The sequence below is a fragment of the Mobula birostris genome, chromosome 14, assembly GCF_030028105.1.
Source record: "Mobula birostris isolate sMobBir1 chromosome 14, sMobBir1.hap1, whole genome shotgun sequence".
Classification (NCBI taxonomy): domain Eukaryota; kingdom Metazoa; phylum Chordata; class Chondrichthyes; order Myliobatiformes; family Myliobatidae; genus Mobula; species Mobula birostris.
The window spans coordinates 2,112,540-2,130,541 of record NC_092383.1 but is presented as its reverse complement, the minus strand read 5'-3'; the positions used below and the strand labels follow the sequence as shown (position 1 = coordinate 2,130,541).

Genomic DNA, 18,002 nt, shown 5'->3' with positions numbered 1-18,002 from the left:
ATAGTAGGGATGAGATTTGACAATAAATCTTAAATACAAGAGATTTTACCAATGCTGCCAATCCAGAGGAACACACACAAAATGCTGGAGGAGATCAGCAGGTCAAGCAGCATCTATGGAGGTGAACAAACAGTTGACATTTCGGGCTGAGACTCTTCATCAGAACTGGATAGGAAGGGGGAAGAAGCGACAATAAGAAGTTGGGGCGGAGGGGTACAAATTAGCAGGTGATAAGTGAAACCAAACTTTTGATGGACTACAAAGGCTAGATAGAGGGAGACTGTCTGGATAGCATATAGAACAATACAGCACAGTAACAGGCCCTTTGTAGTTCAAAGAGAAGGAACCTTACATCTATAAGGCAGGTTAAAATATGTCACTCTGTGTGTGTTTATAGTACAGAGAGAAGGTGATCCTGAGCTGAACAATTCAACACAATATCGGCTTGGTGGTAGGGGTTAGAGGGTGGTAATTGTGGATTGTCTTTTCAGATCCAAATGGTGCTGTGCAGAGATTAGTACCAGGTCCCCTCATTCTCATCTAGACTAATGTTTTGATGAGAATGTAGTTAGCATGGTTAATAAGTTTGGGATAACACCAAAACTGGTGGTGGGGTTGATGGCTGTTTTAAGACTGCAGCAGGAATGAGGTCAAATGGGAAAGTGGTACAAGGAATGGCAGATGGATGTACTACCTCACCTCTCACAGTAAATGGCAGGGCATGGTGGAACAGAGAGACCCAGGGATATAGCACAAAGAAACTGTCTGGCACTTGCCTTCATTAGTCAGGGCACTGGGTACTGGAGTTAGGACATCATTTTACAGCTGTGAGACTGTACAGAGCGCTATGAGCACCAGTCATGGAGCTGTAGGAAGTATGTAATTAATCTGGAACAGCCACAGAAAAGGTTCACAAGGATGTTAGTATCTGAGTTTTTTTTTTTGGTGGCACATTGGGGGCTGAGGGGTGACCTTAAAGAGAGATAAATTTGTGTATGACATGAATAAGGTAAATTCTCACAGTCTTTCCCAGGACAGGGGAATTCATTCAGATAGGAGGGGAAAGATTTAAATGGGACTTGAGAGGCAACATTTTCCTCATTAGAACAAGCTGTGAGTGGAAGTGGCAGCGATGAGTTCAGTTACAAGGTTTAAAAGACACCTGGACAGGAAGGATTTCGAGGGGGATGTGGTAAACGCAGGCACATTGAGACTAACTCAGGTAGGTTTGGTCAGCATGGACGAATTTTGCCAAAGGGCCTGCTTGCATGTTCTGTAACTATATGATTCTATAACACATCAAGATGTCTGTTCTTTTCTGTTTCTATTCTCTCACTCACCTTCTGATTTGATTGCTCCATTGTTGACAAGGCCATGAGCTCTGGACAATCTTCTCTGAAGCTCTCAGCCTCCACCACAACGCCCCCCCACACACAAAAAAATGAGAACGTTGCTGTGCATTGCCTTGATTTTTTATGGTATTAATGGTGCTGGACAAATGGAAGATATGCAGGAGGGGATGGGTGACTGGAGAGACTGGCCTGAGGAGCTCAGCATGTGGAGAATCCCAGGTGCAGACGTGTCTCCAGCTGTCCCATGCTCTGCCATCTGCCACATGGGTCCTGTGCATAATATTACACCATCTAAAACCATGTTATTAGAAGAGAAAAGATGACCTGGGGGTTGAAACATAGTTTTCTGCTTCATTCTGCAGGCAAACATTTTAATAGTATTTGCTGTACGGATTTTTAAAGGGAAACTTGCATGCTTGACAAGATGTTTCTGCAAAGAAGATCTGGGTCACTACAACTGAAGCTGATTCTCTGAAAATCAGATTCCTTTCCATGTTTAAGGCTGAATCGTGCAATTGTACAATAAGCTCGGTGTAAAACTGGCTTCACTCTCATATCTCAATACATTTAAGCTGGTGATTAATTTGTTTTATTGATGCAGCACATTAAAACATTTCCTGAATGAAAATGTAACTCCTTCTGGATTTGTTAGTGGCATAGACAGATAGGAACTGCAAGGTAGGGCTGAGATAGGGAGGTGAGACGAGAGCCCAGTCACAGAGTTACTTTTCATAATAGATTCCCTCTGTTAATCCAGAAGATAAAATAAAGAATTGGCCAGCAAGGAAGCCGGGAGGTTAGTGTAACGTGATCAGCACACCAGCGATCTGGGTTTAATCACTGTCACTATCTGAAAGGAGTTTGTAACTACTCCCCATCACCATGTGGATTCCTCTGGGTGCTTGGGTTTTCTCCCACTTTCGAAAGGCATACAGATTAGGTTAATTGGTCACGTGGAGTGTGTTTGAAGAGTACAGCACGTTGGGCCAAAGGGGCCTGTTACCAGGCTGTAGCTCCAAAAATTAAAATTAAAAATGAACCGTGTTTTATGCAACAACAAAGACTTGACACAGGAACTCAGCAGGACAGGCAGAAGTGAGAGAAAGAACTGAGCGTTCGGACACTGAACCATCGGACACTGAGGTGTCGGACACTGAGAGTTCGGACACTGAGTGTTCGGACACTGAACCATTGGACACTGAGAGTTCGGACACTGAGCTATTAGACACTGAGCCATTGGACACTGAGCTGTCGGACACTGAGAGTTCGGACACTGAGCTATTAGACACTGAGCCATTGGACACTGAGCTGTCGGATATTGAGAGTTCGGACACTGAGCGTTCGGGCACTGAGAGTTCGGACACAGAGTTTGGACACTGAGCGTTCGGACACTGAACCATTGGACACTGAGCTGTCGGACACTGAGAGTTCGGACACTGAGCTATTAGACACTGAGCCATTGGACACTGAGCTTTCTGACACCGAGAGTTTGGACGGATCTATTGGACACTGAGCTGTCGGATACTGAGAGTTTGGACGGATCTATTGGATACTGAGCTGTTGAGACTGAGTCATCAGCCACTGAGCTGTCGGCCACTGCTACATGGGAATTGTTAGAGGTTATAACATTTCCAGCTCTTATAGAATGGGTCAGGTTGAAAAACTGAAAGGCCTAGAGGGAATCTTAATGACTAACATCTCGGGGTTACAAAATTCAAGGTTCAAAGTAAATTTATTATCAAAATACATATATATCACCATATGCTAATCTGAGTTTCATTTTCTCGTAGGCATTCATGGTAAATACAGTACATAATAGAATCAATGGAAAACTGCACACATCAAAAACAAACAACCAGTGTGTGAAAGAAAACAGACTGTGCAAATACAAAACAACCAACATAATATTAAAAAATAATTAAATACTTCTATTTTTACCTTTTTATACTTTATTGTCGCCAAACAATTGATACTAGAACGTACAATCATCACAGCGATATTTGATTCTGCGCTTCCCACTCCCTGGATTACAAATATTAAATATTAAAAATAGTAAAAATTAGAAAATATTAAAATTTTAAATTATAAATCATAAATAGAAAATAGAAAAATGGAAAGTAAGGTAGTGCAAAAAACGAAGAGGCAGGTCCAGATATTTGGTGGATATGGCCCAGATCCAGGTCAGGATCCGTTCAGTAGTCTTATCACAGTTGGAAAGAAGCTGTTCCCAAATCCAGCCGTACGAGCCTTCAAGCTCCTGAGCCTTCTCCCGGAGGGAAGAGGGACGAAAAGTGTGTTGGCTGGGTGGGTCGTGTCCTCGATTATCCTGGCAGCACTGCTCCGACAGCGTACGGTGCAAAGTGAGTCCACGGATGGAAGATTGGTTTGTGTGATGTGCTAGGCCGTGTTCACGATCTTCTGCAGCTTCTTCCAGTCTTGGACAGGACAACTTCCATACCAGGTTGTGATGCACCCTAGAAGAATGCTTTCTACGGTGCATCTATAAAAATTAGTGAGGGATTTTAGGGGACAGGCCAAATAACGCATAAATGTTGAGAAATTGAGTTGTATAGTGCATTAAATCGAGTCCAGAGTTTGTGGACTCAGTTCAGTGTTAGAGTGAGTAAAGCTATCTGCTCTGGTTCAGGGGCCTGACCGCCGAGGGGTAATATCTGTTTCTGAACCTGGTGGTGTGGGTCCTGAGGCTCGTGTACCTCCTTCCTGATGGACGCAGAGAGAAGGGAGCAAGGCCTGGATGGTGGGCACGCTTGAGGATGGATGCTTCTTTCCTGTGACAGACCTTCTTGTAGATGTGTTTTATGGTGGGGAGGATTTTTCCTGGGATGCACTAGGCATATCCACCACTTTTTTGTCAGCTTTTCTGTTCATTCAGGAGATCATTAATTAATGGAAATGCGAATTACTTTGTGGTATGGTGGAGGCAGTATTGGGTTTGGAGTTTGAGCAATCAATGCTCAGTAGCACAAGCAAAAATTGTCAGATTTCTTGGTAGTGTGGAGCCCAGAATGAATTGAAATGACACATGGGAAAGCTGCATCCCCAATGCTCTTTGTCAGTTTCAACGCTTTGTTTAGTTCTACTCACTGATTAGAGGCCGGCCACTCACTCATGAAAGGAGAAAGACATTGGCATGATGCAGGCTGTAAATAACTTCTAATCAATATGTTAACAGTGTGTGTCAGGCTGCTGATTTATCCGCTAATCCTTTTCATGGTGAATTTTCAAATCTGAACCATCATGTCTGAGGGAATCCCCTATCTGAATCCATATGGTGTCCTGCAGAATGTGGAATGAAGATGGAAAATGCAATTCTGTTCCCTGATTGTGCCCGTCACTATTTTCTTTACTGCCGTCCAATGTCCCCTGAAATGAAAATAAAAATATCCTCACAGGAGTTTAATATACTAACATTTAAGATGATGGAAAAACATTATTGCTTCTTTGTTATCACAGAGAAATTTTACTAAAATATAAGCACTAAGGTTAAAGGATCACGATCTGCTTTAAGAACTGAAACTGTCAGGGACCTGAAGTAAATGCGCTACCCATTATTTCAGTGTGCCTGCTGGTGATAAAAGCCTCTTAGTCTGAGGAGAGCGTCCAAGATCTGCAGCATATACAGTTTCACGCTACTGAAATAGAATAAATCACCTTAGCATTTGCTCTGTTAATGTGACTTGAAAAAAAATGAATCCGGCACCTCACAACTTTATATTATAATCTCTTTCCATCAGCTCTACTTAGAAGCACATTTCTCAAAGAAAGCATAATGTTGAATATAGAAATTCATCAAAGGTGTGGGACCGAGGGTTCCAAGAACTTAAAGAAAATGCCAGTTTTCTCTACTTCACATTTAATGGATAACTTTAAATGTATGATATCAGGCAATAAGAGGTCTTTGGATTACTGTTGTCAGTGACAGTGAATGTGTTTGCAGATATTTCTGCTGTATTCTATTCTTTAAACTTACTCTGAAGAAATGTGCTTACCTGCACTAATAATATCAGGTAGACTGCCTTTCACAACCATGTTTAAGATGATGCTACAGAGCAGAGGAACTTCTACCTCCAATTGGAGGTGAATTTAAAGCTTCATATTCCAGGGCACACTCTCGAACAGAGCAAAGTCTAACTATCTACCATTATGATCGCCACATCTCCTACTGTCAACATGCAGGAGATTGCCACTGACTAGATATTTGATTGATCCAACCACTTAAACTCTGCTTCTAGCTTTCCAAAACCTTTCGACCATTTTCAGTGCATGTGAGAAGATAATGGAATAATCTTCTGTTGCTTGTTAGCACTAACAGCATTGAACATCCTTAACACCATCCAGATTAGAACAACGAACTTGATTGCTCCTTTATTTTGCAGAATACAGGGCTAATGACAAAACTGTGTGGAGGAACAGAGGGATCTTGGGGTCGATGTCCATAGGTCACACTAAGTTATTGCATAGCTTGATAGGGCGGGTAAGAAGGCGTGTGATGCGTTGACCTTCATTAGTCGGGAGATTGAGTTCAAGGGCCACAAGGTAATGTTGCAACTCTATAAAACTCTGTTTATACCACCCTTGGAGTATTATGTTCCATTCTAGTTGCCTCATTTTTGAAGGGATGTGGAACCTTTAGCGAGATTGCAGAGGAGATTTACCATGATGTTGACTGGATTAGAGAGCATGTCTTATGAGCATAGGTTAAGCAAGCTAGGGTTTTTCCCTTTGGAGCAACTGAGGATGAGAAGTGACTTGTCAGAGGCGTACAAGACCATAAAAGACATAGGTGAAGTGGAAAGCCATTTTCCAAGGGCGCAAATGGCTGACACAAGTGGGCATAATTTTAAGGCGATTGGGGGATATCAGAGATAATTTTTTTCACACAGAGAGTGGTGTGTGTGTAGAACATTAGGGACATTTAAGAGACTCTTAGGTAGGCACATGGAGGACAGAAAAATGGAAGGCTGCGTGGCGGGAAGGGTTAGATTGATTTTAGAGTAGGTTACAAGAGCGGCACATCTTTGTGGGTCAATGGGCCTGTACTGTGCTGTAGTGTTCTATGTTATCTATGTTTATTCTGCACCTTAAACATTCACTCCCTTCCCCATTCAGGTCACCATGGCAGTAATGTGTGCATCTATGGAGGGGAATAAAGTATCAACGTTTCGGGCTGAGACCCTTCATCAGGAATGGGAAGGAAGGGGGCAGAAGCTAGAATAAGAAGGTGGGGGCAGGGGGATGAAGTAAGCTGGGAGGAGATAAGTGGAAGAGGTAAGGGGCTGGCGAAGAAGGAATCTGATGGAGAAGGCGGTGGGCCATGGGAGAGGATGAATGAGGAGAGACATCAAAGAGAGGTGATGGGCACGTGAGGAGAAGACAAGGGCTAAGAGGGGAGCCAGAGTGAGGAGTGGAAAATGAAAGAAAGGAGAAGTTACTGGAAGTCTGAGAAAGACTATTCTGATGGCATCTCAGAATCTCAGTCTCCTCCAGTAGAAGGACAAAGACTTCAGGTTTCAGGGAACATCTGGACCCCTGCAGTTTCCTCTCCAAATACACACCCTCCTAACTTGGAAATGCATCACTGCTCCTTCATTAATGCGGAGTCTAAATCCTGTAACTTTTTTTCCATCAATACTGTGGGAGCACTCCCAGCACACAGGTTCCAATGGCCCAACACTACCTTCTCAAGAACAATTAACGGTGGCCTTGCTGGTGGCAGTAACGTCTCTTAAGGTGCCATGGAATGGTAAAATCATTCCATCCAAGTATTTTCCCAACATTATTTGGAAATGAGCAGATGGCATTGATTATAAATAAGACTACAGAGTTACATTGTGAAAGGCAATGCCAGTAACCCAATGAATGCTGTCAAAGCAGCCAAGAAAGATTAGGGGCAACAATGCTATCTGGTTATTGTACATCAGGAACACAGCAAGCAGAATGTTTTATTGGTCTATGGAACTGGAGCTGTATAAGCTCTGGTCACAGTGTACCTTGAATAATGTGATCATTTCTGGTCAACAAGGCACAAGGGAAACATCACGTCTTGGAATTGATGTACAGAAGGCCCACAGGACCAGGTCTGGCTGTCAGAAAAGTGAGTGATGAGGAATTGTGTTAGCAACTCGAACTCTAAATCCTGGATAAGACAGAAAATGTTTTAGAGGTATATAGGGTTTATATCACTTTGAAAAGGTTAATACTGAACATTATTTCCTGACTCTAGGGCAAGTGGTGTAGGTACAAACTATTAAAAGCCAAGGTTAGGACTAATGGCAGGAAGCGTACCTTCATGCAGAGAAATATCATTAACTGAATGTTTGGTCTCCTGGGTAGAGGACTGAAGCTGGCTGTTGAGCAATTGGTGAGAAGTTAAGGTATGCTTCATCAATCATTACGTCTTTGAAAGATTCAGTGGATTTCAATTCACAACGATAAAGGTACACCTTTGATAATATAATTGGTTCCAATTAATAAGGCATAATGTTCAAGTCCTAGAAATAATGTAAAATTCTTCATAGATAGGTAAGATACAATAAGGTTCATCAAACTTGAAACCCCATTTCTGCTGTGTGTCATAAGAATTCAACTTGTACTTCCCCACAGGGTGATAGTAAAAGGAGGTGAATCAGAGATGCTTTCAGTACCTGTTAGAGGTAAAGTGTGGGAATGATTATCTTCTTGTCTCCCAGTCAGGGACACAATGATATGAACATTTTTCAGGGTAGGATATCTTTTTTGAATAATTATTTTTTCAGGGGAGTTTGATTTGTATTTTTTTCCCCAATTCAACAGAGCTTTTAGCATAAACACAGACCCCTCTCCACATAGAAACTCCTGGCAGTATTTGAGAAAGGGGATGTAATGTAAATGAAGTCCCAGTGGTTCAGGCCTTCTACCAGTTCTATTGGATGGTTGGTATTGGGCAGCACATTCAGTCGTCAGATATAGAGAGTGAACGAAGAAAGGTTAAAGGTAAAGATTAGCCTTATTTGTCACCTGTACGTCGAAATGCTACAGTGAAATGCGTCATTTGTATAAAGTCAATCCAGAGGATTGTGCTGGGGACAACCCGCAAGTGTTGCCATGCTTTTAGTTCCAACATAGCATGCCCACAATTCACAGATCCGAATGCATACGTCTTTGGAATGTGGAGGAAACTGGAGCACCCAGAGGAAAGGCATGCAGCCACAGGGAGAACATGCAAACTCCTCGTAGACAGCAGCAGGAACCGAACCCTGATCTTACAGCTGTGCTGTAAAGCATTATGCTAACTGCAATGCCACCAGGTCACCCTTTTCGATTGCTTCAGTTCCCACTAGTTCTGCTCACTTGCCAGAACCACAGCAGCCTTACAGAACTTCACCCCTATACGTTGCAACATCTGTATTGGATGCAATGATTTTATGCTGTTATTAACACTGGGAGAAATCAGTTTGGACCAGGGGGACAGAACACATTGTTTAGGCAGCAGGAGGAATATTGGCTTGTTTCTTTGTTTTCTCTGTCACTACAGGTTGTTCAGTCATGATGTCTCATCAGTTTTATCATAAATAGGAGGCCTTTTCCTGCAGGGAGAAGTCTGTATACTATGAAAACACAAAGCCAGTCTTTATAGTCCCACCTGACACTAGACCATAAGACATAGGAGCAGAATTAGGCCATTCAGCCCATCGAGTCTGCCCCATCATTCCTTCATGGCTGACTTATTTTCCTTCTCAACCCCATTCTTCTGTCTTCTCCCTGTAACCTTTGACACCCTTACTAATCAAGAACCTACCAACCACCACTTTAAATATAAATGACTTGACCTTCACAACCACCCGTGGCAATGAATTCCACAGATTCACCACCCTCTGGCTAAAATTAGTAATCTATTAGTAAACTATCAATCCCTAGTGCCAAGGGAAAACTCTTGCCAAGTAATTTATAGGAAGTCACAACATACATGGAGACAGGTAATCGGCAACCTCCTCATGTATCTCCACTAATACCACCACTTAGCCTGATGACTCTTACAGTAACAAATCTAAATATTTCTTAAATGCGAGAGCACCTGCCTCAGATGTATGGGTTTGTGTGGGTTTAAGGAGAGGTTATGGGGAGAGAGAATGGAAAATCTTTGCATCATCCAACAATGGAATCTAAATGGATATAATAAAAGGATTGGAATCTTGGCAAAAATAGGTTTTATGGAACATAAAACTGAGGCACAGGAACAGACCCTTTGAAGTTCAAAATAAAGTCTGTTATCAGAGTATATACATGTCACCACATACAACCCTGAAGGTTTTATTCTGTGGACATACTTAAGAAATCTACAGAACAGTAACTGTAAAATGGGATCTGTAAGCTGTAAACAATTGTGCAATGCAGATAATAAATAAATAGCAATAAATAATGAGCATGAAATAACAAGATTAAGGAGTCCTTAAATGAACGTAGTTATCCCCTTTTCTTCAGGAGCCTTATGGTTGAGGGGTTATAACCGTTCTTGAACCTGATGGTGCAAGTCCTGAGGCTCTACCAACCTGAACTTTAAATCTACCCAGTGACTCGGCAGCAGCGAGAAAAGGTCATTCTGATTTTGGTCTGAATAACAACTAAATCTCTTGACTGTGTCTCCATTGAGTTTCTGGATTAGGTATTTACATTAACGAACAGGTGTACAGGTGTAACTGATAAAGCAGCCACTGACCGTGAACTCAGAATGCTGCTCACCTTCGTTACTGGCACCTACTTTACTGCCACTTTCAGTAACCTATGATCCCTCTGATTGTCAATGTAAATCAATGCATTTGACCTCCCGGAATGCATCATCTTCTCCAGACTGTGAAATGAGTGACACCTCTCTGTCTCTTGTTAGTGAGAGGTAGAGCCTGTGGCATGTTGAACTGTCAGGCAAACAAAAATAACGTACACAGAGTGTCGGAGGAACTAGGCAGGCCAGGCAGAAGAGTAAACTGTTGACGTTTTGGGCCAAGACCCTTCATCGGGACAGGAAAAAGGAGATAAGAAGTCAGAGTAAGGGGGTGGGGTTGGGAAGGAGATAGTGGGTGATAGGTGAAACCAGGAGAGCGGGAGAGGGAAGAAAAGAGCTGGGAAGTCGATTGGTGAAAGAGATAGTTTTTGTTGACTGCAGGTCATGGTGTCTGTTTGGGGGCTTTGCTCATGCTTGGTGGATGGTGGACGCTGATGCTTTCTGCTGAAATGGTGGAGGGGGAGGTTGATGCTTTTTTCTTGGTTGTGCGTGAGGAGGGGGGCTTTGGGGTTCTAACGTTTTTCTGTTCATTCTTTTGGGGTTCTTTCTGTTTATCGTGGAGGTCTGTGAAGAGTAAGAATTTCAAGTTGTACACAGTCTCTGTTATTAAAATGGACCCATTTGATGAAACTCCACCTGCCATTTCTGCACCCAAATTCCCAACTGATCTATATCCTACTATATGCTTTGACAACCTTCCTCGCTATCCACAACTCCACCAATTTTCATGCTGTCAGCAAACTTAATAATCAGACCACTTACACTTTCACCAAACCATTTATATGAGAGATCCCAGCATGAATTCCAAGTATTTTTAACCGTTCCCCCGGCCATCTCTATTATAGAAACATAGAAAACCTACAGCACAATACAGGCCCTTCAGCCCACAAAGCTGTGCCGAACATGTCTTTACCTGAGAAATTACCTAGGGTTACCCACAGCCCTCTATTTTTCTAAGTTCCATGTACCCACCCAGGAGTCTCTTAAAAGATCCTATTGTATCCGCCTCCACCACTGTCGCCAGCAGCCCATTCCACGCACTCACCACTCTCTGCATAAAAAACTTACCCCTGACATCTCCTCTGTACCTACTTCCAAGCACCTTAAAACCATGCCCACTCATGTTAGCCACTTCAGCCCTGGGAAAAAGCCTCTGACTATCCACACAATCAATGCCTCTCATCATCTTATACACCTATGTTATGTTTTGTAACTTCAGAAAGCAATCGAAAGAAAACACCAGAGCACTTAGTTTCTTTTCTTTAGTGAGGCACTCACATATAATGTGGTGGTGTAATGACATACACCATTCACATACTTCTTACATATAACCAGAATGAATTATTTAAAACACACAAAGAATGCTTCATCAAATACATACAATATTATTCAAATATTACTGAAATATTGAATACACAACATTCCTCCCTGCTTAGCTATAAACTCCAACTCAATACAGAATGTATCTCAACACAGATATGTTATTCGCTGTATTCTATAAACATACACAGTATACTTACTGTATATAATACAACCAATATATCAACATCTGCAGCATAGTAAATTTTAAATTGACCCTTTTGGGTCTAAAGATTTAATTGCTGTGGAGGATTTCTTACTCTTGTGGGATGATATCCTTCCTTACTGGGTGGAGGCGGGGTGGGGGGGTCACTCTGCTCGGCAGGTGAGACTTTTGGCTGTGAAACTATCTCAGGTTCTGGGGCCTCTTCCATGGTGGTTGCAGGAGTTGACTCTGGATCTGCAGGAAGTGGTGCTGACAGCTCTGGCCACCTTTCTTCTCTAACAATTGACTCTGATCTCCTCAACTGATCGATGTCATCTCCGGATAACATCAGACAGAAACTCCACCGTGTAGGAGGGTGGTCCAGTTCAGTCCTTAATCTTTCCAAGACGCTCACTTTTGATCATCTCTGTAATCCCTCACCAGGACCGCTTGCCCAGGAGTGAAACTACAAAACTGTTTGTTTAGTGAGTCCTCAATTAGTCTCAGCTTTTTGTCCTGCATACTCCTTCTGAGATTGGGTTTGACGAGATCCAAGCATGAGTGCAAAGAATGACCCAGAAACATCACAGCTGGTGAGTGGTTGGTTGTGGAGTGTGTTGCATAATGATATGCAAGGAGGAACTTGGCAAGCTTCTGATTCAGTGTTGATGTAGTGTGTTCTGCTGACATTAATCACAGTGAGATCTTTAGACTCTGGACAAACCTTTCCACCAAGCCACTTGTAGCCGAGTGGTACAGTGCATATGCAATATGTCTTATACATTGATTTTTAGGAATGACACAAACTGTTCTGCAACAAACTGTGGTCCATTGTCACTGACTAAGTGTCCTGGACAACGGTCCTCAAGAAGAGGCTTCTCAACACTTCAACAGAGTCTGCAATCGAAGCTCTTGGGAACATTTCTGGCCACTTTGTAGCTGCATCCACTACTATCAAGAAATTTGTACCCATGAATGGTTCAGCAAAATTAACATGAATCCTCTGCCAGGGTAATGCAGATCATTCCCAGGGGTGGACAGGCACTGCTCTTGGCACCTTCTGGATGTGTTGACATCTTGAGAAGAGCATGGCAAGCTGTTCGATCTGCTGATCTATTCCAGGACACGAGATAAAGCTCTGAGCCAACACTTTAATTTTGACCACATCTAGATGACCAGCTTGTAGCTCCTCCAACACTTTAGCTCTCAGCTTGGATGTTGCAACAACCCTCAATCCCCACATAAGGAAACCCCCATCAAGGGCAAGTTCATTCCGGCATTGGTAAAAATGGGAAAACTGCAATTTCTGCTGCACATTCTAGCCATTTTGGGTTGCCATGTAGACCTGAGATAGTGTGGAGTCTTTTCCAGTTTCCCTTTGGATCATCTCTGCCATAACAGAGGCCTCTGATTTGCATTAGGGAGAATATGTCAAGAGGAGTACACTTTTGTAAATGTTTCAGGTATTTGCTTTTCCAAGGGTAAATGGGACAATCCGTCAGCATTTCCATGATTAGTCGTCCTCCAAGAAACAGGGCCCATCTCTGCATTTGTGTTGTTGCTGTTCGTGGAACACCCTTCTGTGGATTGAAAATGGATACTAGTGGCTGATGATCAATAGTGAGGATAAACTTTCTCCATACTACCGAAGTTGCTAGAGGAAATCAGCAGGGGAGGCAGCATCTATGGAAAAGAGTGCTGTCAATGTTTTGGGCCAAGACATTGACTTTACTCTTTTCTGTAGATGCTGCCTGGCTTGCTGAGTTCCTCTGGCATTTTGTGGCTGTTGCTTTCATTTCCAGCATTTGCAGATTTTCTCGTGTTTTCTCCCATGTAAGTACAGGTTGAAACGCTTTATGCCCAAACCAACCTCAAGGCCTCTCTGTCAATGTGTGTGTAAATTTTTTCTGCAGTAGTAAGGGAAAGTAATGCTAAGGCAATGGGTGTTCCCCTCCTTCACCTATACCATAAGGCGAGGCATCACAGGCAAGCTTTACTGGACAATGTGGGTAATAATGTGAGTACAGTGTCTGGCATCGCCATTTCCTTTGCCTTTTGGAAAACCACCTCACACTGCTTTGTCAATTGCCATTTCTTCCCAATCTGTATTAATAAATCCAAGGGGTGGAGCACGGTAGCCAGATTTAGCAGGAACCCATTATAGTAACTGACAAATCTCAAGAAGGACCACAACTGTAACATATCCTTTGGCCTTGGGGCATCTACCACTGCTTGAATTTTCTCAGCGCACTTGTGTAATTCTTGTGCATCAATGGTGTGACCACAGTAAGTGATGCTTGGTTTAAAGAATGTGTTGTGCTCTGAGTCCGTAATCTTCTATTTTTTTTATATAATGTCTTGAGATTTTGGAGATGTCCCTTGTCATCCTCACTGGTAATAATGATGTCCTCCAGGTAATACTGAGTGCCTGGGCAGCCTTGCAACACCTGGTCCATACCTTTCTACCAGAGTGCAGGAGTAGATGCTTCTCCAAAGATAAGCGTAATATGGTGATAAAGCGCTTTGTGAGTGTTTATGGTGAGAATCACTTTGGACTCTTCTTCCATCACCATCTATAGGTAGGCCTAAATCCACTTTGTTGGTGTTTTCCTCCAGAAAGGTTTGTAAATCTATCCTCTGTCCTGAGAAGAGGATATTTATCTACTTTCAGTAAGATAATTAAAATCACCAAAGATCTTGACAGACCCATTCGTCATTGCTACTGGGACCACTGGTGTTGCCATGGGTTCCACTCAACCTTGGAAAGAATTCCTCCAGCTTCTGTGTGATCTAGCTCACTGGCTACTTTCTCACGGATGGAGAAAGGAACTGTATAGGCTTTGTAAAACTTGGGTGTAGCATTTTCATTTAACCCGACTTTACCCTTGATATGTTTGAGTTTTCCAATGCCATTCTTGAACACTGCTGTGGCACCATCAGGCACCTTTCTTAATTTGATTTAAGTTGACTCTTTTGCAGAGGATGTGGCATGCAAATGATGGATGAATCTCCAATCAGCTTATAGTTGTCTCTGCCAGTCACAGCCCCACAATGCTGGCCTTCCTGTGTTTACCACATACAAGGTCAATGTGACTTGTTGGTTGTTGTATTTCACTGTTATGAATGTCAATCCCACAGGAGTTATCTTTTCTCCAGTGTAAGTCCTTAGTTGGATATCTGCAGGCTTTAGTTCACTCTCTTTGAATTGCTATTCAAATTCATTTATGGAATGACTGAAACAGCTGAGCCAGTGTCCAATTCAATTATAATTGATTTGCCATTCACTTCAGGCATAAGCCATATTACTTCTCTATGGTTAGCTTACTCATTGTAAATCTTAAGGCTACCCAGTTCTATCAAGACCTTTCACCATTGAAATGTATTGAATGGTGAAAGGCCTTAATAGAGTGGATGTGGTGAGGATGTTTCCTTTAATGGTAGAGTCTAAGAACAGAGAACACAACCTCAGAATAGAGGGCTGCCTTTTTAGAGTGGAGATGAGGTGGAATTTCTTTAGCTAGAGCGTGATGAACCTGTGGAATTTTTTGCAGGCCAAATCTTTATGTATATTTAAGGCAGAGTTTGATAGATTATTGACTGGTCAGGCATGAAGGGATACGGAAAGAAGACAAGATACTGGAGCTGAGAGGAAAATTGGATCAGCTATGATGAAATGGCAGAACAGACTCAATGGGCCAAATGGCCTAATTCTGCTCCTATATCTTATGGTCTTATAGGCATGTGACACTCATCATTATCAGATTTTTCATCAAAAGCATGAGATTAGTGCCCTTTTTGAAACTATAACTTGACTTTTAATGTTTATCTCTTCCTTGTGCAGTCTATTCATTCTTGTCTGTCCAACATGCTCTTTGTATGTTTCCTATTTGTTGCATTTTCTGCAAGTTTCGCCTTTAAACCTGCATTAATCTGATGTATGTGAGCTCCTGCAACAATGGTTATACAATTTGTTTGGCCAGGTCAGTTTCTGTTTTGATATTGCAGTTAAATTCACACTCATTTTCATTCTAGACTGCAACTCGATTGCATCTCTGGCTGCTGTTTCCACTGATACAGCAATTTTAAATGCTGTTTTAAATGTGAGCTGTGCATCACTTAGGAGCCATTTCTGAATGCTTTCTTGTAAAATTCCATAAACTAGATAATCTCTCATTAAGCCCATCACTGAACTGAGAATGCTCAGACAACTTCTTCAATTCAGCTCCGTATGCTGAAATTCACTCTCCTTCCTTTACATTATACTTATGAAACCTAAAGCATCTGAATCAACAGTGTTTTGGTTCTAAATGGTCCTGCATTACTTTCATATTATCAGCAAAGCTCATTTTGGCTGGTTTGGTTGGAGCAGTTAAATGTCGAAGCAAACTGTATGCTTTTTAACCTATTGCACTCAGTAACTCTGTACTCACTGTGCATTGACTATTGAATTTGCTTCAAAATATAGCTGAATTTGTTCAGTATAAATCATCCAGTTACCTGGCACGTAATGGAATGTGTCTATGTTTCCATGCAGCCAGACATTTCTCCTTTTTTAAAAAATTATTATTATTATCATCTGGTACTCACTGTTTATGAACCCATAAATTTTATCTGTTTTCTGACTTTTTTTTTACCTGAATGTCTGTCTCCACTTCCTGCTTTAGAACTTCCTCATCACCACTGTTATGTTTTATAATTCCAGAAACTAATCAGAAGAAAAGCACAGCAGCCAGAATACTTGTGTTCTTTAGTGAGATGCTCACTTATGATGAGGTGTTGTAATGACATATGCTGTTCATGTACTTCGTAAATGTAACCATGATGAATTATGTAAACAAAGAATGCTTAATCAAAGAATGCATTTACAATATTACTGAAGTATTAAATACACTACAACCTCATGCTCTGTTCAGGTTCAGATTCACTTATTTATCACATGGACATACAGTGAAATGTGTCATTTGTATTAACAAACAACACAACCCAAGGATGTGCTGGGGGAAGCCTGCAAGGGTCGCCACACATTCTGGTGCCTACACAGCATGTCTGCAGTGCTCAGCAGAACAAGACTAGCAACAAGAACAACAAAACAACAGCAAAACAAACCAGAGAAAATCTGCAGATGCTGAACATCCAAGCCACACACACAGTTCAAGCCTCCTTCCTCACTCTCTCTCTCTCTCTCTCTCTCTCTCTCTCTTTCTCTCTCTGACACACACACACACACACACACACACACACACACACACAGAGGACTCCAACCCCAGGACAGGCCGCCCCAAGGCCTCCAACCACCCCCCCCACCCCCATTATCTGGTCCAGACTTGCCGACATTAGATTTCAGTTTAGGGTTGCCAACTGTCCCGTATTTGCCAGGACATCCCGTATATTGGGCTAAATTGGTTTGTCCCGTACGGAACTGCCCCGTATTTCCCCCGCCAAGGTAGAGCATTCCTATGAAACCGTTTGTGCTGAAATGGCGTGAAGCGCAGAAGCAACTACCATTAATTTATATGGGAAAATTTTTGAGCGTTCCCAGACCCAAAAAATAACCTACAAAATCATACCAATTAAGACATAAAACCAAAAATAACACTAACATATAGTAAAAGCAGGAATGATATGATAAATACACAGCCTATATAAAATAGAAATAACGTGTCAGAATCAGGAAGATTAAGCCAAAACGGATTTGTTGAAAAATATCGGCACATACACGCATGCACACATCACGTATGTGCACGTCGCGCATATGCACACAGGTGCCCGCACAAGGCTTCATGGTTATGGTAGTCTTTCCTGGGGTAAACACAAGTGTCCAGTATTTGACTGCTACTTCTGTCCCTTATTTGGGAGTGAGAAAGTTGGCAACCCTGTTTCAGCTCTACGTCTGTGCTGTGTTTAAGTGTGTTCTGTTTGCCTCCCCAGGAATTCGCTGTGATAATATCTGTCTACAGGGACGTTGGGGTCCAAACTGTTCCATTTCTTGTAACTGTGACAATGGGGGCTCCTGCTCTCCTGAGGATGGAACCTGTGTGTGTGCACCTGGATATCGTGGAGCCACCTGCCAGAGGAGTAAGTACAAAGCCTAATCCTGATCCCATTGTTTATGGGTCTTCAGTCTGTTTTCCTTTCACTTACTTGGTCTCCACATTTTAGCCTTGGCAGAGGGAAAGACGTCATTCTAGCTCATAGACCAACACACTAGAAAATGCTGGAGTAACTCAGCAGGTCAGGCAGCTTCTATGGAGGGGAATAAACTGCTGACATTTCAGGCCGAAGCCCTTCATCAGGATTGGAAAGGAAGGGGACAGAAGCCAGAATAAGGTGGGGGGAGGAGCACAACCTGGCAAGTGATAGGGGAAGG

General features: G+C 42.4%; 1 protein-coding gene across 1 annotated transcript in view; it reads left to right on the top strand.

Moving 5' to 3' along the window:
• The window catches only part of megf11 (multiple EGF-like-domains 11), a 365,505-nt gene that overhangs the window by 279,500 nt on the left and 68,003 nt on the right, over positions 1 to 18,002 (top strand). Inside the window, exon 11 of the mRNA XM_072277965.1 lies at positions 17,564 to 17,710. Within this exon, the coding sequence (XP_072134066.1) occupies positions 17,564 to 17,710 (147 nt within the window). The remainder of the gene's footprint in view (positions 1 to 17,563; positions 17,711 to 18,002) is intronic.